This window comes from Azolla caroliniana, unplaced genomic scaffold, assembly GCF_043228905.1.
Source record: "Azolla caroliniana isolate FFs.n. ecotype wild unplaced genomic scaffold, voAzoCaro1.0.p SCAF_22, whole genome shotgun sequence".
Taxonomy (NCBI): domain Eukaryota; kingdom Viridiplantae; phylum Streptophyta; class Polypodiopsida; order Salviniales; family Salviniaceae; genus Azolla; species Azolla caroliniana.
Window position 1 is genome coordinate 11,792,981 of NW_028230457.1, and position 26,819 is coordinate 11,819,799.

Here is a 26,819-nt window from a genome sequence, read left to right on the forward strand (position 1 = left end):
AAAAGGCTCCAAGTATGATTGAAATCCATACGCGGTACATAGATATATTATATATACATATGGTGTATATGGTGTACATAGTGTGTGTGTGTGTGTGTGAGGGGGAGAGAGAGAGAGAGAGAGCGTGTGTGGTCTAGAGAGAGAAGCCCTGTTTTGCATGTGTGAGGAGACAGTGATTGAGTGTATATCTAGACTCTAGAGAGAGAGAGAGAGAGGAGCTATGGGTTTTGTCTGTGTGAGGGAGTATGTAATATGTATATTAGATATCTAGATTTTGTAGAGAGAGAAAATCTGTCAGTTCTCGTGTGAGAGAGAGAGAGTGTGTGTGTATGTGTGTCAGATGTCACTTCTATTCACAAAATATTATGAATATCAAAAATTAAAAAAACCAAAATAAAGTAAAAAAAAAAAAAAAAAGCCAAACGAATATCGCGTATCATACGCGTACGTTTGCAAACGTTCGCGTACGTCCAGTAAATTGGACGTACGCGAATATTAGGAACTATGGTTACACTTTTTCTTGTGTAAATCGGTGTGAATAGGTTATTATTTGGTGAAGAGTAACTGTTTTGGAGAAGCGGGAAGAGTTGGCGCGCTCCAAAACAGTGTCTGCACCTATAAAAGAACCCGCTCCACCTCCCAAGTCCTTACTTCTTCTCTGTGATGGCGTTTCCTTCTGTTCCAATGCTTTGCCGCCACCGCCATCTTGCTGCAAATCGAGCTTCTCCTGTTGTTGGCCGCGCTTCTCCTGCTGTCTATGGCCGCGATGCAGCTGCATATTCTCCCGTTTATCAGAAGGTTGCTGATCCTCTTGCTGATTATACTTCTGATCATAAAGATGTTGTTTAATTTGCTGATTATTTGGTTGATTATTTTGATGATTGTGCTGCTGATTATGTTGCTGATCAGGAGGTCGTTGATCATGTTGCTGATCGGGAGGTTGTTGATTCTGTTGTTGATGGCCGTGTTGATGGTGGCTGAGTTGAGGCTCCTGATGGCTGAGCGGATGGTGGCCGATTTGATGCTGCTGGTGGCCAAGCTGAGGCTGTTGGTGGCCGAGCTTATGATGCTCGTGTTGATTGTTGCCGCGCTTCTGATGGCCGTGTTGATGGGGGTCGAGCTTCTGCAGGTCGTTCTGGTCATGACTGAGCCGATTTTGAGGGTGGCCCACCTGCTCATCATGAAGTTGATCGTCACTCTGATTTTGTGGGGAATGTTGAATTTGTGGAGAATCATCATGCCTATCATGTTGAAAATGACCACTTTCATGTGGATTCATCAGAAATGTTGATGTAGGGGAGCAATGAATGAATTCGACTTCTTCATTCTGTCTGCTTTCAGGATTCTTTCTTCGCCATCGACTACCAGCTTTGTTAGGCACCTTTTCTAAATCTTTCACCAATATATCTTTATAAGTTTAGGGTTTAGGGTTTAGGGTTTATGATCTTTCTTTTCATCATCTGTAGCCTGCATGCATGTCGTGTATGTCTTCATTTCTTATGTGATTGTGTAAATCTTCTTTGTATGATGATCTTAATCCTTTCTTGTTAGGGTAGGTCGGATTAGTGTACAAGTAATGCGTTACTCCTTCCTCCTCATCTTCTGCTCGAACATCTGCATGTTTCTGATTTTGAAACTGCTTCCCGAAACTCCTTGTGATCAGACCACCGTAATTTTCTATTTGTGAAACATTTATAGTAATTAGATCATTAATCCTTAAATTGTGTTTAAAATCGCGTACCTCATGTTGTTTTTGTTGTTGAAGTAAACTAATCTCATCGAAGATAACTGATCGACTATAGAAACACTTTTGTTTATGAGGATCAAATAGCTTGTATGCTTTAACTCCGGAAGCTTCACCATATCCAATAAAAAAGCATTTTCTAGTGTGTGGATCTAACTTCTTCCGTTTATCTGCAGGTATATGACTCTAGGCGATCGAACCGAACACTCGGAGGTGACCAAGGTTAGGTTTATGCTTAAACCAGAGTGAATGTGGTGTTTGAAGACCCAATATCTTATGTGGAGATCTATTTTGCAAGTAACAAGCAGTCGCAACTGCTTCTTGCCAAAATCGAAGAGGCAATCCAGCTACTTGAAGCATACTTCGACTAGCATCTAGGAGCGTCCGATTCTTGCGCTCAGCTACACCATTTTGTTGCGGGTTGTATGGTACAGTATGTTCATGTCTTATTCCATTTTCTTTACAAAAACTGTTCCATTCATCACTAAGATATTCCCCTCCATTGTCAGTACGAATAGTCGAAATCTTATGTTGACACTGGTTTTCTACATATGCTTTATAATTTGTAAATGCATTGTATGCTCCAAATTTCTTCTTCAGAAAGTACAAGATTGTGAATCTTGTGTAGTCATCTATGAATGTAATAAAATACCTGTTACCGTTTATTGATACGTCCACATAAGTCTGAATGAATGAGTTGTAGTGGTCTTTCCGTCCTTTTCTGTTTGCTTATTGGAAACTTTTCTCGACACTGCTTGCCATAGATGCATCCCTCGCATATAGATATATAGCTGAATGACTTTGTTGGAATTCCTTCGAATAATTTATGAACTTGACCAGTCTTTATCGCCTTTGGGTTGAGATGCCCGAGTCGATGATGCCAAAGCATTGTAGGGTCAATAGGTGACGCGCTTGATGCAAAGAGGGCTTGTATAGGAGTTTTATCCATCATTTGTAAAGGGTAGAGTCTTCCAGATTTGGGGCAAGTCACTCTTAACATCTCACCAGTAGGTAATTCATGAGAAATAACCGCAAAATCATTATTGAATTGTATACTTGTTCCATTTTTTGTTGCTTCACTTACAGATATTAGGTTTCTCATTACACCTGGAACATAATAAACATTTGGAATGCTTACCGTCTTTGATTTGTTTAGAGACAGGTGTACTTCCCTTTTGCCAATCGCGACTTTTGTGCCATGGTCGCCGAATTTAACTTGGAGACCTTGTGGAAGGGAGCAGTAGTTATGTAGAAGATTTCTATTATTTGTTAAGTGATGTGTCGCCCCAGTGTCGAAGAACCAAAGGTTGTCATTGCCTTTCTTTTGGTTCACTTGATTTTCATTTGCATCACTTGTAAAAGCTTGTATAAAATTATTCTCTTCATCTTCTTCACAATAGTTCACATTATCATTTTGAATTGATGCACTATGAATTTGAGGGTAAGACTTCTTTCCTTTCCTTTTAAGATCAAATTGCTTCTTTCTACAATCTTTTTCAATATGACCTTGTTTATTACAATACCTCCATGTGATTTGTTCTTATGTTGAAACTTTTAGTTGCTTGAAAACTGTTGAAATTTCATCTTCCCAAAGTTGCCTCGATTATTTCTCATTGAGGCTGCCATGGCCATGTGGCTAGCCTCATGTTGTGAACTCGTTCTTTTCCTTCGTAGTTCATCCTACTTTAACTTTGCTACTAAATTTTGTAAATTTAGATTTTTATCTTCACTATGAATACTTACAAAAGTCATCCATGATTCTGGTAGCGCTCCCATTAAAATCTCACATTTGGACATTTCATCGATATTATTGCCTGAAGAGATGGTTGTATCTAATTGCTTTTGCCACTTCATTATAAATGTGTCGATTTGTTCACCTTCTTTCATCTGTAAATTCATTAATGATCTGAATGAAAAAATTTTAGTCATTCCGTCAGATGGTTGATGAATCTTTTGCAAAAACTCCCACATTTCATTTGTTGTGTGTAAGTTTCGAACATAATCGACTTGCTCGTCACTTAAGTGCATTATTATCTCCATTCTAGCGTCGAGGTCTCTGCTTTTCCACATGCTCATCCCAGGTTCTTGTTCAGGCATTTTCATGGAGCCATCTATTATATCCTTTAGATTATTACGCTCCATTATCAACTCCATCCGTGTCTTCCACATCCTGTAATTGTGAGTAGTTAGTTTCTCAACTACATATTTTCTTACCATATTTGATGGATTTGCAGGATGATGATTGTTTGATGTGGATGTGGTTAGGTTTTCTGATTCTTCTTCGAACTCCATCTTGCTTAGATCGTCCGGATCAATCCAAGAACAAAATGTTTTGTGTTTTGATTGATGTCTCTAATTTTGCTCTGATACCATGTAAGAAATCAAGCAATAACATAAGAGATAGGAAGAAGATAACAAGGAGAGAGAGAGAGAGAGATCAAGATCCAACAGTTGTATTTCTCACATCATATGAATAGTGGTTACAATGTGTATATATGAGAAAAAGGGTGGTTACAAAACGTTTTTATAAATGAGGGGTATTTTGGGAAATATTATTTATTACTTTATTTATCATAATATGTTTTATTTTTATTCCTAATATTATACTTTATTTTATATTCTAACACAATCAATGTGCCTTTTTTTTTGGATATTAACCTTTTTTGTAGAGCCTTCATAAACAATGTACCAATGAATGTATGTGCCATCAAACCATGTCATCAAGTATTCACGAGACATCATGCATATTGAAACTCATACATGATGCAAATAATGATTATAGATGTAATGCCATATTCTTGGCTATGGAGTCCTCTCTTCATTATAGATATCCCATGTGCAATGACCAATATCTCATGCTTGTGCCACGGCCCACCATATTGATGGAGAAGCTACTAATGTCACATGATCAAGCATAAAAAATCGAGAATATAATTGGGCAAAACAATAAGATCATCTATGTAGTGAAGATTAGCAATGGGCCCGGTTTCGGCTCAAACTGAACTGAACCATTAAACCATGGCTTAACGGTTTATTGGTTCAAAGATAAATAAACCGTTTGGTTTAGTTTACATGTTATGATCCGGTTCAGTTCGGTTCTGAATTTCATGGTTTGGCAGTTTATTGGCTTATCGGTTCGGTTTTAAATTTCATGGTTTAGCGGCTTATCGGTTTCGGTTTAAAGGTTTAAAGGTTTATAGGTTAAAATTTATTCCTAAATTTTCACCTCTAGGCTCTAACTTTCAACTATAGTATGAACCATACGTACCATACTTTTGGATTAACTATTTATTATGAGGTAAATAAGCCTAAAAAATAGAAAAAAAAACAAAAACAAACATTAAAAAATGGGGAAAAACAAAAAAAAACACAAGAATGTTTGAATAACATTCGCATTTGTTCTCCAACGTAGGAAAACAAATGTTATGCTAGACGAACACGAATTTTACGTACTATACTTTCAATTGTTAATTTTAAACCTCTAGGCTCTAACTTATTAAATTTTATATGCATTAATAATTATATGTAGAGTCTCCTTTTGATTTATGATTATCAAATTTATGACCAAATTTATAATATGTATGATGACCAAATTTATAATAAGTGTAATAACTAAGTTTATGATAAGTATGATGACCAAATTTATGATGATTTTCTCACAAAAATTCATAATATGTATGATAATAAATATCTCTAAAAATTGGTTTTGTTTGGTTTTGATTTATGATAAACCGGTTTGGTTTGGTTCTAAATTTTCCGTAAATGGTTCAGTTTAAATGGCTTCATAAATTTTAAACAGTTCCGTTTGGTTTTTATTATAACCAAATGTTTTGGTTTGGTTTCAAGGCCAAGAAACCAAACCAAATTGGCCCAATGCTAGTGAAAATGCAATTTTGTGATAGTAGAAGTTGATGGCAAGCCTTTCCTAAACCAAGAATTGGGAACTCATATACAAGCATGCAACACAGAACCATAGCACTAGTGACACTAAAAATTACGTCTAGTTGTACAATAGAGCATGGAGCCAAATTTGTGTAGAACATACAAACAATGATATTACAAAACATTCAAGCCAATTCCCATTTTTATGTTTATTGTTGTCAATATCATTTCCCATCTCATGCTTGAATGCTCCATAGAGCGTTGTAGTAATGTGAGGAGAGCATATGTTGAAATGGGTTAAACTAAATTTTCATCTCCTTAATCTTTATCAAACTTCCTTTTATTAAGCCACTCCAAGTAATAGAGTAGAGAATTATCTCACATGTATCTTAATTTCCCTTTCATTACTTGAAACTAAGTTTCCTTTCCATTATTCATTTCAAGTTGTTTGCAGTTATTAATGATCTTACTCACAATCAAACAGGGATCACAACTTATTTTTTTGGCTCTAAAATCTGAGCTTGGAGCACAAAATTACACAATTTTAGAGCAAATTCGCCGAACAACTAGTTGTGGGTAAATATGGAAAGAAACTCATTGCATCAACATAAAGATTTCATCTCAAGGAAGACAATGAGATTTTCGAAGCTTGATTTTGACCTCTGAGCGAAAAGTTGTGAGATCATATGTTAATTTTGAACAACTGGAATTGAACATGCTACATTGACTAGAGGACATCCCGAAGGGGGGAGGTTATAAACATAAATCTCCGAAATTTCAACCCCCCTCAAGGAGGCATGGATACTTGTAAAATTTCAAAAACTGGAATCCCATTGAAGGAAAACTCCACCCATGACTAGTGTTGGGCAAAGTTTTTAATCCCTACCACAAATTTTCCTACTAATTAACCTAACTGGATTATAACCATTTTAATTGGCCATTTTTGTATCAATGTTTATGTCATTTAGAAATTCTTGATTATTATTTTTTAAATCATAACATACCAAATCGTATAGCATGAACATTCGGTAGAAATTTTACAATTGGTAAAATATTGAGAACATTGGCAACTAAGTAATCCATTGAGAAAAAAATTACTCTACAATATTGAAATATCAAATGCTATATTGAAACCATAGTACATAATATTCATGTTTGTTAGCCCAAACATTTGTTTTCATATGTATGCAAACGAATGCGTATGTTATGAAAACATTTTTGTGTTTTCTTTTACACTTTTTGCCTTAACTTACCTTAACTTTCTTACCCTAAAAAAATTTACCTTATAATAAATAGTGAGTGCAAAAGTATATGGTATTTACCATAATTCGAGGGTGTTTTTCTTACGCGAATGATAAGAATGTTCACGAATGCGCATGTACGAATGCTATGTATGCTTCATACTATGATTGAAACATCACATACCATATTAAAACAAAAATACTAGATTGACCACTAGATATGATAAACATTAAATGCCATATTGAAACACAAATACCATGTTAAAAAATGGCATGTCATATTGAAACATCACATACCAAAATCATAGAACATTTATATCTAAGTCTCTTACCAAGAGAGAGAAACAAGTCATTCATTGCATGGAGAAATTTTGATTTGTATCTTTTATGAAGTTCTCAATATCATTATCACAATGAGAAGTTCTTGTGAAAATATAACGATATGCCTTGCTTCGCCACAACAAGATTTACGTATTGAAGTCATGCTCTTCAAGATTAGGTCCTTCAATAGATATTTATATCAATGTATCTACCACATTGCTTTTTAGTCTATTTTGTAAACCTATTCTTTGCTAGATTTAAGCCACTAAATCCTCTCTCACATGGTAATATAGAAGAGTATCAAATTGACCCTATCAATGAAAGCTTTAAAACCGTGGATAACTTTTCTTTTCACACATAATTACAATTTATCATATACCCAAACATCTAAAAAATCTCTTCCTAACCATTTGTGGTAGCTTTCTTTCCTTCGTCGTGTTCGTCAAAATTTTCATTCTTCACCATCTTTGTGGAAATTTTTGTTGTCTTCTCTTCCCAATTTCAGAATTTGAAGCCAAAAAAATCTTTGTTTTCCTTGTTTGTCCACGGAAATTTTTAACATGGATTTGCAAGAGATATTTAAAAGTATGTATATTAAAAATTATAAATGATAGTAAATTCTTGAGAATGAGTATTGGTGTAGGGTCATGGAGATAGAGAGAACAAAAGCATTTTGCTTTGATGGATATGGTTTTGTTGGTGTCAGTTTAGGGTTATGGAGATAGAGAGAACAAGCGCTTCTTGCTTTGATGGATATAGTTGTTTAGGGTTTATATGATTATGGATATGTATAGATCTCAAGACTAGAGCCTTTAATTATTAGACTAGAACCCTTAATGATTACCCTCTTTCCAATTATTTAAAAGACTCCATACCCTTTTTTTGGATTGCCTTTAATTCCAATCAATGTGTGCCTTTCTTGTATAACATGTGCCAATGAATGTATGTACCGTTGTCGTAGTGTATTTCGTACACTACGTGAAAATAATATAAAATAACCGATTGAATAAATATGAAGAAAAAAGAAGAAAATATCAAAATAAGCATTACATGCATAGGGCAAGATTTAAACCTTGCACCTCCATGTTAATAATATAATGTCTTACCATTGCACTAGCATTTCATCAATATTAAAAAGTAGATGTTCCTCATAGAAAGTTTAGTTAACCTAGGATAAACTTTGGTTAAAAGAAAATGCATGCTAAAAGAAAAAGCTACGCATGCACATCTAGCATGCATGAATGTTATATTTGATAAAAAACGCACAAGTTAGAAAAAGCATGATCACTTTAGATAAAGCATAGAGTCTATAGTTAGAGAAATCGCACGGGTTGGAAAAAACTCTCTCATCTCTATATAAGGATGAGGAGCACAATGTAATGGGTGTAGAATAGTTGGAAATTGGATATATTTCCTAAAACACCAATTAATAAACTATACTCATGGGATTCACGAGGATTCTATATCATTCTCTTTCAACCCAAATTTATATTCTTATATTCATATTGATTAATCTAATACAATACACTCGTAGGATTCACGAGTTTGCTATAACTCTTTCTTACAACATATTTATATTCTTATTAGCCTTAAAACTCTCATCTTCCTAGTCCAAAACCCCAGCAGTTCCCACCCGACTCACGCAACGATCCGGCGCCGAAAGGCACGACACCGTCAAACCATGTGATCTAGTATTCATCGAGTATATAATATAGAATCTTCCCACTTTATATAATTGGAAACTTATCCCGCACCTATATATTAATTAATGCCATAGTTTTAGAGAGTAACATGCCTAATGTCACACATAGACAAATATGACATAAAACGAAAATCCGAAATTGAAGCACGATGACTCCTTTTCCACATGTGGGTCCGCAAATATGAGTCGCTCACATCATGAAACATTTGGTATCATTATAAAATGACTATCAAAGTGGGATCTATAAATCAATATACATCTCAAAACCATCAACACAACCATCTCAAAGCATGACGCCTCCTTTTCCACATGTGGGTCGGCAAATACGAGTTGCTCACATCATGAAACATTTGGTCTCATTATAAAAGGACTCTCAAAGTGTGATCTATAAATCAATATACATCTCAAAACCACCAAAATAACAATGGAGATCAGAAATGAGATGGACTATGAAATCGGAAATCATTAACGCTCTATTGATTAGGGAATCTGCTACTCAAAGGATGACAATGGAGAAATGGATAGGCCATGAGGAGAAGGGTTCTCTAATCCTGAGAAGTAGGGGATCACTAGACAAACTCGAAGGCCCTGAATTATGAGACACTGAGACACCAACACAGAATAACGGCATTCGAGTACTCGCGTACACTGGTCATAAATGGGTTGTAGATCCTGATCCAACCAAAGTACAACCCGATTGGCATATATGTACTCATGAAAACACATGGCTACGTAAGGTCAGTTGGGACCCTTTGTAATGGACATGGCGTGATCCCTATGCGGAGCAAGGAAGCAAACCCATCCCTTTCTTCCAATTCACAACTAGATTGGGTCGCCACATTCTAGCTACTCAAGCTGCCCGAGAACCGGCTGTTGCGAAGGTCTGGCACACATTTCAAGTTCCCTTCGCAATAATCACCAAGTTTTGGCAGAAAATCTGGAAGCAACAACACGTGAGGCGAATTACCACTTTCCAATGGCTGTTAATACATAAGTCCCTACCGGTGGGAGCATGGCAACGTGGGAACCTTAGCTCTCCTAATTGTGTAGAGTGCCCACATGTAGTAGAATCCATACGACACGCTCTATGGGACTGCCTAACGTCCCATCGAATATGGCGGGGGGTTGGCCGCTTGTTGCAATTATGCCAGGTGCAAGGTTCAATCAAGTGGGGAAATATATGTTGGCTATCATGGCAAGCTGCAATTGGCCGATACGAGCATCAGGAGGAGGGGATGACTTTGGTGATAAAAGCACAAGAGGTCCTTTTCTCCTCTAGCAGCAATGTCCACTCTATTCCTCTTAATGACAAATCTCAAGAGGTGTTGGAATTGGTCAGCCCAATAACCCTTTGGATTCTATGTAGGCGAGTCTTCTCCAACCAAACCGCCCATCCAACAAGGTTACTACAAGAGATATGGAGTGAAATTGTAGCCACTCTAAAGAGTCAATATGATGGCCTTAAGGGCGGCTCCGAGGGAGTTGAAAGACAACGTATAGCCTTCATCCAACAATGGTCATCCTCTCCCTTTCTTGAGTCAATGGGCATCCACATAAGATGGAACTATCGCGTCCCTTTAGGGATTTGTACATAATCGTCTCATTTGTAAAATTTTATAACTAATGGAAGGAGTTTTTTTTGGGAAAAAAAAAAACACCAAAATAACAAACATATAATCAAACCTCTCACCCTACTATACATATCAATAATAATATAGGCATTTTGGCATCAACTTAGGGTATCTTCAATGGTGATCCTTAGGAGGCTTCCCTTGGTTACAATTTCAACCTTTCGTACCTCGTGTATGAGAATGGTGCATTCGGGTCCTTCTAGGACGTTGTGGAAGTTGCGGTGGATATGATCAATTGTGTCGATGCTCGTTCTGCAAATTCTAAAGTAGTTGATGCCATCCAACACAATGAGTTGATACGAAGGGAGCCGAAGCTCAATGCTTACTTGGCTACGATGGTGTCGTGTATGTCTGCCAACATTCGTTGGTCCTTCGAAACATGTCATTACGAACTTAATCACGACAATGGTCACAAGCATATAATATCTTGTTGATATAAGAATACATGATCTTGATTTTCTGCATGTATGTTTTTGACCTGTCGAGAACGTAGCCTCCCCTGCATTGTTTATAAATTATTATTCTGTTGGTTTTGAACCATCCTATGTGACAATATGTCATTTGTATTAATCATATTATTCTTTATTTTTGAAGCTCTTTAGCATTGCAAACAAGGTTCATTGTCAATTGATATTGTAATTGACCTAGGGTTTTGAGAAGAAATTTGTGCTCGTGTGTGTGTGTGTGTGTGTGTGTGTGTGTGTGGACATAGTGAGATTTGAGGTTTTTGGAGTAAGTGCATGAAGAGGCTAGAATCAATGCTACGAGGGTGCTCAAAGCATGAACAAAAGGGGGCGAAAGGGGGTTGAGTTAGAATTCCTTACCATTGAAATTTTCCTTGCAATTGGGTAATGGGAAATATGTTATAGTGTATTGGGCTAAATTGAGTGTGGAGGTTTTTCCACTCAAGTGGAAGTATAGTACGTAAAATTCGTGTTCGTCTAGTATAACATTTGTTTTCCTACATTGGAAAACGAATGTGAATGTTATTTAAACATTCTTGTGTTTTTTTTTTGCTTTTTCCCATTTTTTTAATGTTTTTTATTTATTTTTAGGCTTATCTACCTCATAATAAATAGTTAATCCAAAAGTATGGTATTTATCATTCTTTGAGGGTGTTTATGGTACGTATGGTTCATACTATGAGTGGAACCCACAACTAAAGGGCAATAAGCAAAAGGTAGGGCAATTTTTTGTAATTTCAACGCAACTATTTTTTTATTCTTTATATGCTTATGCCGAGGATGTCAGAGTCTAACTAATTAATTAAGCAAACAATAAAAGAATTATAGACCAAAGAAAGGAGAGTGTGATTTTCTCATTGTGACGTTCAAGCTTGGATATGATTTTCTCAATGAGAAATTAGAAGCCAAATGTTGTTTTTTCTTGCTTTTTTCTGAATCTGGAAGCAAGGCAAGCTTGGATGCGAGATTAGGAAAGAAAATTTTCCAAAGCACTCATCCAAAGCTTCAAAATAGAGCCATAATAAACTGTACAACCTCCCTCCACATAACAAATGCTATGAGGTCCTCTTATAAAGCATGAGACTTAGCTGATTAGGAGAGAAAATTTTCCCAAGCACTCATCCAAAGCTTCAAAATAGAGCCATAATATGTTTTTAGATAGAAAAAGGCTTTCACATTAATGAAAAGTTTCTTACACATGCTTTGAAGACCAGAAAGCTAAAAAACACCATATTCAATAAGTTTCTGTGATTCCAATTTGATATAATGTTCAAGTATGAATATATATAGAAGTTGAAATTTGAAATGTTGACTGGCGTACATATCTTAGATAAAATTCAAATAAATAAACCCATCACTCATATACATAAATAGTTGCATGAAAAATCTGGAACATCCTCTTTTCATGTACATGGTCCCTACAAAAAGCACCAAGAGCTGACCCTGCACAAGGTTAATAGAGAACATTAGACTAAGTGAACAAGATGCTTAAAAAATGGAACAAAAACAACATGTCTTGGGATACAAACATATAAAAGTGGCACAAGATAAACATGGCGATAAATAAATAAAAGACGGCTCCGATCGTCTACGATTTCCGAGACGAGTTCAGGGCCGTCCAAGCCCTAGATTCACGGGCTTCACCTATTTAATGTTTCGCCCCCTAATAGTGACGAGAGGGTTAGGGCCTAAATTTGACGGGTTAATATTAAAGTTTTTTGACGGGCATTTTTTAAAGATGTATGTCATATGACATAAGATTGCAAAAACTAACATGTCCTTTGACATACAAATTAAAAAAATGAAAAGCATAGTAATATGACCTAGTACTCACCTTTTCTACACTAACCTAAATTTTTTTAACAAAGCATAGTAACAAGTATGAAAAAAACAAGTTAGTAAAATAAAATAAAAATTAACTTAAAAAAAGTAGGTTAATAAAAAAGTTAGTTGCATCTTAAAACTTAACATTAAAAACTAACCTAGAGCCTACACTCTTAGAGTATTTATAAAGGTTATTGTTTAAAATTTAAATCAAATTTTAACTAATATTATTAGTAAAAAATAAATATTTGAGAATATATATTATAATTACATGATATTGTAAAATGCCTCAAACTCTCTCCCCTTTTTCTATTACATTTGAATGCTTTTATACACCTTGGTAATACATTCCAAGATACATTCGGTTATCTTGGCACACTTACCTCTAACTAACCTCTTACTAACTTTAGTGTAACTAACTAACCCAAGGTCTAACTCCCCTAACCCTGGTTATAGCTACTTGGGTTAGGGGAAGGGTTTTGGCCTGTGGTTTTACCACGCGATCCCACAACTCTCCCCTTCAAAAAATCTGAGTATGTCGACTGTGTCTGATGGTGCCACTTCGCCTCCGTCACTGTGGGAGCGACATCCGCCACGTTGCTATGGCAGAGGGCATCTCGATTGCTCGTGTGCGGTGGTGGCTCTGCTTCGTCCTGCTGGCTGGCTGCGACTGAAGGGTTTTCTGATTCATCCTCGCAGGGGACGTCATGGTGAGTTTCTTCCTCTTGTGCTTCTTGAGTTGTGGATTGCTGATTATATGGCTTCATCCGTATCACGTGCGCATAAGTAATCCGCCCATTAGCATCGCGGCGGAGGGAATACGTGTTGGCTCTCATTGAACGGATGACCGTAAAAGGGCCGATCCATCGATGCATCATTGATTCACTGAGTCCTTGTCGGCGGATCGGGAAATAGACTAGGACCTTTGTTCCGGCTGTGTACTCGACCGCCCGACGACCCTTATCATAGCACCGCTTTTGGCGCGACTGAGCCAATTGTAGATTCTTGTGTATGCTCAACCGTAAGATAGGTTGAACCTGTTGCAAGTGCAGCCACCAATCCATCGCATCGGTTCGAGTATTTTTTTTGGGTAGATCCACCTTGATGTCGGGGGGTAAACGGGGATCTCTTCCATATAGTGCTCTGAAAGGGCTGATTCGAGTCGAGGCCTGCACCGAAGTGTTATACGCATGCGTGATGAAGGGTAGGATCAAATCCCACGTTGTGTGTAGTGGGTCGATGAATGCGGTAAGTTGTTGTTTAATCATCTTGTTCATACGTTCATTCAATCCGTTCGTCTGGGGATGGTATGGGGAGGTGAATATCTGTTGAATCCCTAATTGTGTGGCTAATGCTTGCAGTACCTCTCCGCTAAATTGCGGTCCTTGATATGAGAGGATGCGAGTTGGGCAGCCATGTGGGAAAATGATCCGCTCCATCAGCTTTGTTGCTATGGTGACGGCTCGTGCATCCGGAATTGCGGCGGTTTCGGTCCATCGTGTCAAGTATTCTGAGATGACTAAGATATACTTGTTTCCTGCCTGGGATTCAGGAAAAGGGCCGATGATATCCCATCCTATTAATTCAAAGGGTTCAGAAACAGTAATAGGTTGGAGTAGGCCGTCATTGGAATGGGGAGGCTTAATTTGTTGACATGAGTGACATTGTTTGATGTAGGCCGCAATCGTTGTACGCATTTGCGGCCAATAATATCGGAGACGGATCTTGTCCAATACCTTGTGGAATCCGAGGTGGCCAGACATCGGGTGATCGTGAAAAAATTGCATATATAAATTCCGCAAGCTTTGTGGTATGTAGATTCGTGGCTCTTTCCCTGTTTGTATAAAGTATAAGACATTGTTTTGCAATTGGAAATGGGTGTGTACCTTTTTGCTTGTTGTCAATTGGATGTCATGGGTGATTTGTCGTATTTGCTCATCGGCTTGTTGTAGGGCTGCTATCTGGGCCATCGTTGTGGGTAATTCGACTAGTGTAGGATTGAATTGAACACATTGTGTTTCTACTCTTGACAAACCATCGATGATCACATTTTGGACTCCTTTTTTGTAAGTTAAGGTGTACCGATATTCCTGTGAAGCCATTGCCCATCTTAATAGGCGACCTGGCGGGTGTGGCTTGTTAATCAGATGGATTAGGGGTTGGTGATCCGTTTCGACGTTGACGTGGGTGCCATGTAAATAGGGATGGAACTTTGTGAAAGCCCATACGATTGCTAACCATTCCTTTTCTGTTGTGGAGTAATTCTTTTCTGCAGGAGTAAGGGATCGACTTATATAGGTAATTGGGCGCTCTGCTCCTGTTGCATCCGTTTGTTGTAGGACGGCTCCCAATCCATGATTGGATGCGTCTGTCTGCAAAAGGAAGGGGCGTGAGAAATCAGGGTGAGCTAACTGACCTGCTTGGTGTAGTGTATTTTTTAATTGGATGAAGTTGTTCTCGCATACTGTTGTCCACTCAAACTTGGAGCCTTTTCGCAATAAGTGTCGTAGGGGTGTTGTCATGGTGGCCATATTGGGAATGAATCGGAACGAAAAAGTCGCCATGCCTAAGAAACGATGCAGGGACTTGATTGTGGTTGGTCGGGGAAAATTGGTCACGGCCTCGGTCTTCTTTGGGTCCATCTGTAGGCCTTCGGCAGAAATTATGTAGCCCAAAAACTTGAGCTGGGTGCTACCCCATCTGCATTTTTTCCATTGTAATTTCAAATTGTGTTGTTGTATTCGTTGTAGAACTGATTGTAATACCTTAACATGTTGTGGCCATGTGGAAGTATGAATTAGAATGTCATCCAGGTATACGAGCACTGTACCGTTAGCGATAAGGTCAGCGAATATTGAATTTGCCATCCGTTGAAATGTGTTGCCTGCATCGGACAAGCCAAATGGCATCCTATTGAACTGGAATAGCCCTCTGCGTGTTCTGAAAGCTGTCTTATGTGCATCTCTTGGGTCCATTGGAATCTGCCAATATCCAGCCGCAAGATCGATAGAGGTGAAGTACTTTGAGCATCCCAGCTGGTCCAAGAGATCATCTATTCGCGGCAGAGGGTAAAGGTCATGGATGGTAACTTGATTGAGATTGCGAAAGTCAACACAAAATCGGTATGTGCCATCATCCTTTTTGACCATGTGTGGCTCCGATACCCAATCACTATGTGAGGGTGAGATGATCCCCTTTTTAAGCATCTCATTAACTGCTTGGTCAATGCGTGCATGATCTAAAGGAGAACGTCGTCTTGCTGCTGTCCGGACAGGTGTTGCGCTTCCTGTGTTGATGACATGTTGGACCGGGAATGAGACTGTAGTGGGCTTGTCAGATGAGTTGATTAGTTCGGGGTATTGAGCTAAAACCTTGTGGACATCACTTAGGCAAACCTCCTTGCTTAATGTTACCTGTGCATTGCTGATTTGTTGGTTGCATTTGCTTGTGAACAGGGGAACTGGCCTTGCTTGTGGTAATGTGAGGTGACGCGTATGGAAATCGAGTTGGGCCCTGCTCTTGATGAACCAATCACATCCGAGTCTGAGTGGGAACAATTGATGTGGAAGGACGTAAAAGGTGTGTGTGATCGTGGTGGAGCCTAGCTTGAGTGTGCAAACGATTGTGGTGTTGGACTTATATAGGCATTGGTGATCGCCGAATAACACCTTGATGGGGGAGGCTTTGGAGGTTGAAAGATTGAGGCGATCAACCAGATCTTGACTGATGGAAGATATGCTACTACCGGAATCAAAGAGAACTTCTTGTGGGCTATGGAGAATTGTCGCCATGGCCGTGCACACGGGAGAACTTGAGGATGTGGATGCTTGTATGTGCGGGGGTTGTGCTCCCTTCAACACCCCGCGACTTAGTTTTCCGACAGGTCGGTCCGATAACTATTGTCAACCAACTATACTTGCACATTTTGCTTCTGTGTTTGGTTGTTCCATTTCCGACAGTGTTTCTTCACGTGCCCATAATTGTTGCAAAAAAAACACTTAGGTCTTCCTTGTGTATCGCGTGTTGGCAGGTTCCTTCTTGCTTGTAGTTGAGCGTTCTGGATATCGATTTCCATTGGCGTGGCGTTGCTATTGTATTGTTTCTCGGAATTGACATTGGATGACCAACTCATTTGGAGTTCTGTTTGTGTTGCTGCTTCAATGCGTTGTGCAATGAGGATGGCTTCTTGAAATGTTTTGGGGCCTTGATCGCGCACTCGACGATATATTTCTGGGCATAGCCGTGGCCATAAGAAGAATAGCTTCATCGATTCTGGCATTGTTGGATTTGCGCAAGTAATTGTTGTAATCGGATTGCAAATTGTGTCACTGGCTCATGTTGTTGTTTGATTGTCTCTAGTTGCTGCAAAGCCGTCTGAGTTGAGTCATGGTGAGCGAAATTCCCGATCATGAGGGATTTAAGTATCGACCAATCGTTCTTGGACTCCTCTGTTTGCTGTATGAACCATGTGGCCGCGATGCCCTCCAATAAAGTTCACATCTCTAGTGCTTTCCGTGCTTCGGGCCACTGATGATAGCTCGCCACCATTTCAAAATGATCGAGCCAAGAAAGGATGTCCTCAGACGGCAGACCTGAGAAGGATTTAGGTCGTACTCGTGGGTCTGGCCGATTACCGTGCCTATCTGTCTGCGAAGAGAAAAAAGATAGCATGGCCTGATTAGTCAAATTTGATTGTATTGCGATGTTAGATACCGCTTGTATTAGTTGATCCAGCTGGAAAGCTTGACGGTTTTCTTGGTGTTGTTGCAGAAATTCTTGATTCATGTCGGTGCATTCTGTTACTGATACATGTTTAGGGTTTATATGATTATGGATATGTATAGATCTCAAGACTAGAGCCGTTACTGATTACTCTCTTTCCAATTATTTAAAAGACTCCAGAGTCCATACCCTTTTTTTGTATAGCCTTTAATTCCAATCAATGTGTGACTTTCTTGTATAACACGTGCCAATGAATGTATGTACCATCAAACCATGTCATCTAGTATTCACCAAGTATATGAATCTTCCCACTTTATATAATTGGAATCTCATTCCACACCTATATATTAATTAATGCCATAATTGTATATTGTAATGTTTGATGTCATATTTCCTGTGGGTGTGAGTGCATTGGTTGTCGTATGCGAGCAACTCGTATTTAGCATACACCCACATGTGAAAAACGAGACATAATGCCTATTGAAACTCATATATGATTAATGATCATAGATGTGATGCCATATTCGTGGGCCATGGCTATGGAGTCCTCTTTTCATTATAGATATCCCATGTGAAAAGACCAATATCTCATGTTGTGCCACCAAATTGATGGAGAAGCTACTAATGTCAAATAAATAAATAGATAAAAGTATGCTCAACGTAAACCATTCACACCCATCCGCGATGTGAATTAATATGTTACTTGAAAATAAATCTGAGAGAGGTGGTGCACATTTTGAACCTTCACAATGATGGAGAAACATGAAATCGCATGATGAAGTATAAAAAATTACTATACAATATTGAAACATCACATTCCATATTGAAACAAAAATACTTGATGGAACATTACAAGGAAAAATTATACATGTGTTGTATATAAAAGTGGCAAGATTATATAGATATATATCTATACATACTGGCATACATGTGCTTGTTTAGGAATTCGTATTTTAATTATTCATGAAATACTTTGTAACATGGTTTCATATGATACTTTCTAATGGAGAATCGTGTTTCAAAAATCATTAAGCACTTTAAAGTTGTTAACTTATCAAATTTGTATGTTTACGATTGTGGGAAATGGGCCAAATACATAAGACATGAGGTATGCAAATATACAACGTGCAAGTGGAAATATGTACATATTATGGAGGCATTTCCAAGCACGAGACTTGAAAGCTACAAAGACGTGTGGAACTTTTTGGACATGAGTACCTTATTTGGTATCATTATAAAAGGACTCTTGAAGTGTGATCTATGCATAACTCAATATATATCTCAAAACCACCAACACAACCATATCATCAAACCTCTCACCATATACATATCAATAATATAGCCATTTGACATCAACCTTACTATAGATACTCAATGGTGATCCTCAATGGGAATAATAATCTTGCGAATCTCGAGTCCGTGAGGCCGGGCTCCGTGATGTCACTACAAGGGTTAAATATAGGCTTTGTGAAACTGGCCTCCAAGTGGGCCCAAGATTCCCATTTCACATTATCATCGCGCTCGATGCATACCTCCTCTCGAATCAACTCTCGGCCATGCCCACACCGAGCTACAAGCCTAAATTTGTTGCCATTGCGGTGCTCAATGGGGGCAGCCTCTGAATTGCACGCAGACCATGCCCATGTGAGTGTGGAGCACGATACTTGGACACAAGTTTCCAGTTTCACATCGCCGTGTATCAAGTTCTTGCAAACCGGATGTGACTCACGGATCCCAACTTGTGGTTCCGGTTTCATCTTGCCACCAATCCGATGCTCGTTCCCCACCAAATTGCACCCGCAATGCGAGACTATAAGGATGGTGTGCGAGCCATGGATCCTTAACTTGGCTCGCCCCGGTTCCGAGCAGCTCATCCTCGATTGTCTCATCCCCCGCTATGTGTGCCGCCTTTTCCCGGAAGCAACCGACCTCCGAGATCTTGAAACCATCACCAATTTCATTGCTTGGTTGTTCTTGTCGGACGACATAGAAGACACTGGCCCTTTGTTACTCGGTACCGAAGGTCATGGTTTCATGGGGTCTCATGATCATGGTCCTCCATCTACCACCAATGTTTGGGCACAATCGGTTCTTTCTAAACTCCGCGACCCACAATCTCCTATCAATGTCATCCTTTTCAACAATTCGAGTGACTGCCGTGCCCAGAGCTTAATCATGTTAGATGCATTGGGGGAACTATGGGGGAAGATGTCATCTCGGCTCGTCCCACAAGCGCGGTCGCGCTTCATTTCGGTCATGCAAGATCATCTTCATGCCGTCTGCCTTCAGCCCACAAGCAAATGAGCATTTTGGCGGCCCGAGGAGGGAGGCGATATGAACAAGAACGTAGAGGAATATAGGGCTATTCGCCGGCATTCCTCGGGCTTCCTTGTCGGTTTCGAGCTAGTCCTCTACGTGTTAGGCCTAGATGAGGATCCCATCCATCTCCACCCACTCGTAGAGGAGTTCCGGGACCTCGTCTTAGACTACATATGGATGTGCAACGACATCGTGTCGTGCCACATGGAGGCTTCCCTCGGTTACAATTTCAACCTTCCGTGGGTCGTGTATGAGAGTGGTGCATTCGGGTCCTTCCAGGACTCGGTGGAAGTTGTGGTGGGTATGATGAATAGTGTGGATGCTCGGTGTGCACAAGTAGTTGATGCCATCCAACGGAATGAGGAGTTGATACGAAAGGAGCCGAAGCTCAATGCTTACTTGGCGACCATGGCGTCGTGGATGTCCGGCACGCTTTGTTGGTCCTTTGAAACCTATCGTTATGGACTCAAACACGACAATGAGCATCACAAGCATACAATATCTTGTTGATCTACGAATACATCATCTTGATTTTTTTGCATGTATGTTTTTGGATTGTCGAGAACCTAGTCTCCCCAACATTGTCTACTAATTATTATTCCATTAGCTTTTTACCATCCTATTTGACAACCTAGGGTTTTGACTCTTGAGAATCTAAATTTGCATAAATGTGCGTGTGTATGGACCTAGTGAGATTGAGGTTTTTGGAGTGAGCGGTGCCGTGGTGTGGTGTGTCCTGTGTGAGAAAAAGTTAGGTTCCACGCGCATCTCGTGAAGTGATGTATAAATGAAGATAATAATAACAAAAAATAAAACTTAAAGTAGCCTAGTGGTCCTAGCCATTTTTGAATAATCATGAAACAATTTCTATGTAAAAAACCACCAAAATCGTGGTATCTAACCTAATTGTTGTACAAACCATCAATTTTGCAACATTTTTCCCTAACCTTGTGTGTATTCTCCTTAAGCATTTGCTAATCGTGGTGGTGAATCCCCAACTTCCTCACCCCTTGTGTCTCCCCGGTCCAAGGCCCCGACGGTCTCGTTCGAGCAACACACGCACGCGAAACTTTGCGACAACGGTGAAGAGGCCAAAATCGAAGCTACGAGGGCACTGAAACAAGCCTTTATTCCACGAAAGGAGGTCGAGTTAGAATTCCTTACCATTGAATTCTTCCTTGCTATTAGGCAATCAAAAAGAGGCTCTAATGTTTTGGATTGGTTTTAAGTGTGATTGTGTTTCCACTCAAGTGGAAACCACAAATAAAAGACATATAAGCAAAAGATAGGGGCTGCTAGTGTAATTTCAGCGCTACTTTTTGTTTACTTATTCTTTATATGTGAAGGCCAAGGGTGTTGGAGTCTAACTAATTACTTAAGCAAAACATAAAGAATTATATACCAAAGAAAGGAAACAAGGGTGCCAAACCACTCAAGCATCCCCTAGCCAACGCCGTGAGACGGAACGAAAATTTCATCTCCTTAATCCTTACCAACATTCCTTTTAAACCACTCCAAGTAACGGAGTAGAGAATTATCTCACATGTATCTGAATTGCCCTTTCATTACTTGAAACTAATTCTCCTTTCCGCCATTCATTAACAATTGTTTTCAATTATTGACTATCTTACTCGCAATCAAACATGGATCACTTAAAGTTAGGTGGGGTGGTGTGTGTGAGAAAAAGTTAGGTTCCACGCACATCTCATGAAGTGATGTATAAATGAAAATAATAATAACAAAAAATAAAACTTAAAGTAGCCTAGTGGTCCTAGCCATTTTTGAATAATCATGAAACAATTTCTATGTAAAAAACCACCAAAATCGTGGTATCTAACCTAATTGTTGTACAAACCATCAATTTTGCAACATAACTCTTCTATATTTTTGTCTACATTTTTCCCTAACCTCGTGTGTATTCTCCTTAAGCATTTGCTAATCGTGGTGGTGAATCCCCAACTTCCTCACCCCTTGTGTCCCGCTAACATGACAATAACATTTCCTGGTTGCAGTGACGGATTCATATAAAACGGTTTTGGAATGTGAGCTGCCCGTGAGTGATAATATGGCTGGATTCTTATTTTCTAGAGTTTGTATATGGTATTTCTTGTTCTTTACCATGGTAAATGTTGATGCAGATCAACGTGAAAGATTTCTTTATGATGTTCTTCTTGAATGATTCACTGAAGTTCTTTGAATCATTTCACAAAAAATGTGGAGATCAAGGCAAGAAGACTGTAAATTCTACATCTTTAATATGAATATAATTCATTTGCTGTATTCGTATTGAATTATGCGGATATACCCATTAATTTTATAGGTTGATAATGCAACTTTTGAAACATGAATCTGATATGCTCAAATCAAAACTAATCCCTATGAACTTTAAATTTGTTGAAAGGTTTTGGAAAGCTCATTCTATCCCTTGCCTTTTGGCTCTTTTCCACCCATTACATGCAACTGGCTAACATTTTGGGCAGGGCTAGGAATCTCTAATGTGTTAAGCCTACATTTGTGTCTGCTAGATCCATCAAATGCATGGTTTCTCAATTGGTGCCAATCCTACGTTTGGCTCTCCTAGATCCATCAAATGCACCTTAATTATTTTATCATGCGGATAGTACATTTATCACCTACAGTTAACATATCAATTGAGGTGCAGTTTTCATCTACTACAATTAAAAGAGTTAAGTTTCAATGAAAACATGATGATGGCCAAATGCAGCACTGTACCTGCTGAAGAAGGCAAGCTTCACTATCCACTAATATTTTTCAGTGTGGAAATTCTTTTTGAAGAGGCAAAATTTGGCCTCTTGGGCTTCATTCATTCATCAATTTGTTTACTACCTTATTCTAGCCAGGCCAAAGAAGTATGTCTTACATTAGTTTCAAGCTTAAAGTGACCTGAGCTCTTATAATTGTTATTCTTTTATCCTCTTATATTTTACTTAAATTCTAAGTGTGTGGTCTATTAAGCTCATTTGATCTCCTCTAGCAGTACTACATGTTTTGAAAGTCAGTAAGCACATTCTGTTTCAGCATTCCCTCTCTTGTCATTTGCCTGATTTAAAAGATATTGAAAAAAAGAAACTTCTGTTTATAACTGCTTCCATGGAATGGGGGGTTCTGTATTGAAATAATGGTTGAAACATATTTCATTGATTTATGTGTGCAAGAGAAAAAATTAGATGCACAAAAATTGGATTCTGGACATATTGATTACACAGTATTTTATTGTGGCACGATGATTTTGTTTGTGTTTTTCTTGATTTTGAAGATTTTCGGTGCACAAATTGGGCAAAAGGTCAACATTTTGGTGGTCATGTGCGAGACGTTTCTTTTCGGCATCCTGTCAAGGTCTATTTTGGTAAGGTACCCCTACAAAATTCTATTTTGTACAATTTCGTGATTTCAAACTCATATACTTCTGTCAGGCCCCAAAGCTAGTAACTGTCAAGAGGTTCAAAGATATCGTGTATACCGGGATAGGTATATACTATCCTTCCCATGTGTCACCCAAGTAGGTTTCATGTTTTTTAGATAGAAGGTAACATTGTCACAAAATTTAATTTTCATGCAGTCACCTAGTTGTAGAGACTTCACAACAAATGAATGACATACCTTACGGTGATTATTTTCATGTGGAGGCAAGGGTTGTTGCTGAATTTCTTGTTTTATATTTAACTGGCGCAGCAACCTGGTTAATTGAAATTTATCATTCTACAGGGGCATTGGGATGTTTATCCATTGGTTGGCAAAGAAACACCCAGTTGTGTGGTTCGGGTTTTTGTTAATGTTTCCTTCTCCAAGAAAACAGTCTGGAAAGGTAAAATATTGACGATTTTGTCAATACACAGTGGTAAAGCATTGACTTTTTTGTTATGAAAAGAATCTGTATTTACCTCTGTAGTTTGAGTGGCATATGTTTCTTGTATAAGTCATCTTGCGTGTAAAGCTACATGACACTATCCATTATTATGGACGAAGTGATGAAATTTCGATGATTGTAGTGCATTGACTTCAATTATTTAACAGGTAAGATCGAGCAGGGCACTTTTGAAGAATGTAAGGAGGTTTATGGCACTTGGTTGGGTGAGGTAATGATCTTATATAAGGGCAGGAACCACTTGTCTGCATGTCTTGGAGCTAGTTATTTGATGCAGAACCTATATTGCTACATATGTTTTTGCTCTTTTTTTTACCTGGCACATGTTTTTTTCCTTTTTTTACCTGGCCTTGGCTCCTGCATATCATGCACCATTTACTCACCATGTTCATTGTGTTCTAATTGAAAGTTGATGAACAATAAACTGATGGATCCCATGGTTCAGGCATTTAAATGTTTGCAGGAGAAAGGTTTGATTGATAGTAAACCAATAAAAGTTGACAATGTCAGCCAGACTAATGCGATAGGTAATTGCTCTTTATGTTCGTTCTCTTGTAAATCTTATGGTAATTACATTTTTTCTTGTCCAAACTCCCAACTGGAATGCCAAACAGATGCCATTTTCTGATGCATATCATGCATGTTATATTGTTTTAGGATCTCCAAGAACAAAATCAAAAGTGAAACGGAAGTCTGAACTTGGAAATGGGCAAATTCAAGGCCAAGAGAAAGTTTCAACACCAGCATCCCAGGAAACTAAACAAATGCTCATAACTTTGGCTTCACAGCCAAGTAAAGAATCAGACGTTCTGCAGCAGCATGATGATTTTGTAACTCGTCTTGGCTTTACCGACTCAAAAAAGCTTATTGTTGTTATCTGCATATTGGCAGTATTGGTACTCATACAGACAGGGATTATTATAACTCTATCAAGTTCATCAAAGGTGCAATATGTACCCATTAGCCTACAAAAGCGTGCCACAGTTTACTATGAGTCATTTGCTGGGAATTCTCAACGACGTGATTTAACATGGCTGGAAGATTCTGCAAGGCTATTGGAAGAAGAAATAAACATAGCAGAGGCACGAATAGAGAGTTTGCAGAATTCCTTGGGTATCTTGAAAAGCAATTTCAAGTTGGTTGAGAAGTCGGTTTATAATTCAGGATTAGCTCCTGAGATCACTTGAAATCCTAGCTAAAAATGCAGAAGCATTTATACAAAATCCACTAATCACTGTCCATGGCACATATCTTCCCTCTGTTGATCGAAGCATTTATACAAAATCTCTCAATCAGTATCCACATCAATCTGTCTCTTTGCTGAGAAAATATTCGAGATTGACGGAAGGGGTTTTCAAGGATTGCTATCCAAATGATGATGTTTTTTCTTCTGATAGTCTTAATACAACCATCACTGTACAAAGTCAATAAGCATGACTCAAATATCATTGTGCATTGTATCCATGACATCTCTAAATACCTTGTTCATTGTTTTTCAAATGCTTCTCCTTTGAACATCAGAAGACATTCGATGCAACAGCTTTCTTGACAAAGAGATAAAGGGGAAACTTCATGCATCTGTTTTTATAGAGTAAATGTTTTGCATTTTGGGCACTGCGAGCAATCACCACAATTGTACCAAGAGCTTTTTAATTCAACAAAAGCTTAAAACCTCATCATCAATTTTTTTGTGGTGACATTCTCATCATGGTCTATGTAGTATAATAATAATAATAATATTTGTACGTAACCACCCGATTCTCATTTTCGAAAAACTAAGCCTCGACTTCTGTCATGGCACTGAAGCTTCACTACCTGGACGTTTTGTTTGATTATATTCTTGGTCTTTTATACCTGATTGTGTGATTGAACGTTCCGGAAATTTTCAAACTTCTCATGTTTGTGAAGATGCACGATGAGCTGATTCATGCTTTGTGGTGTTTAGGTTCAAGTGATTTCCTAACTATCGCAAATGCATGGGCATGGTTTACTTGATAAAAGACTTTATTTATTTATTTGACATTTGTAACCTCTCCATTAATATCACAGAGCAACATGAGATATTGGTCTTTTCACATGGGATATCGATGATGAGAAGGAGTTTCCATACCCACAATTATGGCATCATGTAATAATTTGCATCTTGTATATAATTCTTTGTTCATCATGTGATAATTTGCATCCTGTATATAATTCTTTGTTCATCATGTGATAATTTGCATCCTGTATATAATTCTTTGTTCATCATGTCATACATGCAAGTATTATATTGGAAATTACTCCTAAATTAAAGCATGATGTCTTGCTTTTCACAATGTAGGTGTATGAAGATGAGTTGACACAACATGCACACACTCTCACACGAAACTATGATTTCACAAATTATAACTAGGTGTTCTAGGTTTTCCAAAATATTATAAAGAACAAGGGAAAATTATATAAGTAAGTAAACTTTTATAAAAGTGGGAACATTATATAATATATATGTGCATACATACATCTGTTTGTTTTGGGTTTTGTCTTTTTATTGTTCATGAATACTTTATAACATAGTTTCATGATGGTACAACACGATACTTTCTGATCGGGAATTATGTAGTTCCAAAAATCATGGAGCACTTTGAAATTGTTACTTTCTCAAATTTGCATGCTCGTGATTGGGAAAAGGGTTAAAATATGGAAGATGATCGAGATATGCCAAATATGCAATGACCACGTGCAAATATCGAGGTTTTTTTGGACACTAATACAAGTATTATTGAACTGTGGCTTAGATACGATGAAGAGAACACAATTAGTTTGAAATCATAATTGAAATCATAAGCCTACAAAGAAGTGTGGACTCATTCACTTAACAATCGATGTCGGTTGCCTATTTTCATGGGGATTAACAATGTGGGGAGCATTACATTCCAGTTTGATGTTGTATGAGGCAAACGATGTTCAAGAGGCAATGATGGTACATAATAGAATATTGATATTGGTCAGCCCCTTTCAACAACCTCGAAAGCAGGTGTGATCTGTCCAGATATGGAAAACAATGACTACAATAACGTTATGGGCATTATGGAAATGTCGATGCA

At 38.3% G+C, this 26,819-nt stretch overlaps 2 protein-coding genes, 1 long non-coding RNA gene and 1 pseudogene across 3 annotated transcripts; 3 read left to right on the forward strand and 1 right to left on the reverse strand.

Annotated features, from left to right (window-relative positions):
- The first annotated feature begins 13,580 nt into the window (after positions 1-13,580).
- LOC147850039 (uncharacterized) lies at positions 13,581-15,203 on the forward strand. Its single transcript, XR_015531732.1, has 3 exons — positions 13,581-14,013; positions 14,207-14,619; positions 15,085-15,203. It is a non-coding gene; the product is annotated as an uncharacterized LOC147850039 (long non-coding RNA).
- Positions 15,204-16,719: 1,516 nt separating this feature from the next.
- Positions 16,720-17,594, reverse strand: LOC147850040 (uncharacterized; annotated as a pseudogene).
- Positions 17,595-18,815: 1,221 nt separating this feature from the next.
- Positions 18,816-20,861, forward strand: LOC147850041 (linoleate 10R-lipoxygenase COP4-like). Its single transcript, XM_087337156.1, is given in 1 exon segment — positions 18,816-20,861. A coding segment is annotated over 1 exon segment (1,011 nt). The 5' UTR covers positions 18,816-19,349; the 3' UTR covers positions 20,361-20,861.
- Positions 20,862-22,135: 1,274 nt separating this feature from the next.
- On the forward strand, positions 22,136-25,502 carry LOC147850042 (uncharacterized). The gene is made up of 8 exons (XM_087336938.1): positions 22,136-22,595; positions 23,128-23,217; positions 23,285-23,339; positions 23,431-23,497; positions 23,577-23,676; positions 23,886-23,947; positions 24,182-24,263; positions 24,394-25,502. Exons 1-8 carry the CDS (start codon positions 22,556-22,558, stop codon positions 24,921-24,923), a joined length of 1,026 nt encoding a protein of 341 aa, XP_087193064.1. The 5' UTR covers positions 22,136-22,555; the 3' UTR covers positions 24,924-25,502.
- The last annotated feature ends 1,317 nt before the right edge of the window (positions 25,503-26,819 follow it).

What these genes read in the sequence shown, in the direction of transcription:
- LOC147850042 (XM_087336938.1), top strand. Translation starts at nt 22,556, where the DNA reads ATGATGATGGCCAAATGCAGCACTGTACCTGCTGAAGAAG. An exon ending in CAAGAAAACAGTCTGGAAAG is followed by an intron (nt 23,677 to 23,885) that starts GTAAAATATTGA and finishes ATTATTTAACAG; the next exon opens with GTAAGATCGAGCAGGGCACT. An exon ending in ATGGCACTTGGTTGGGTGAG is followed by an intron (nt 23,948 to 24,181) that starts GTAATGATCTTA and finishes CCCATGGTTCAG; the next exon opens with GCATTTAAATGTTTGCAGGA.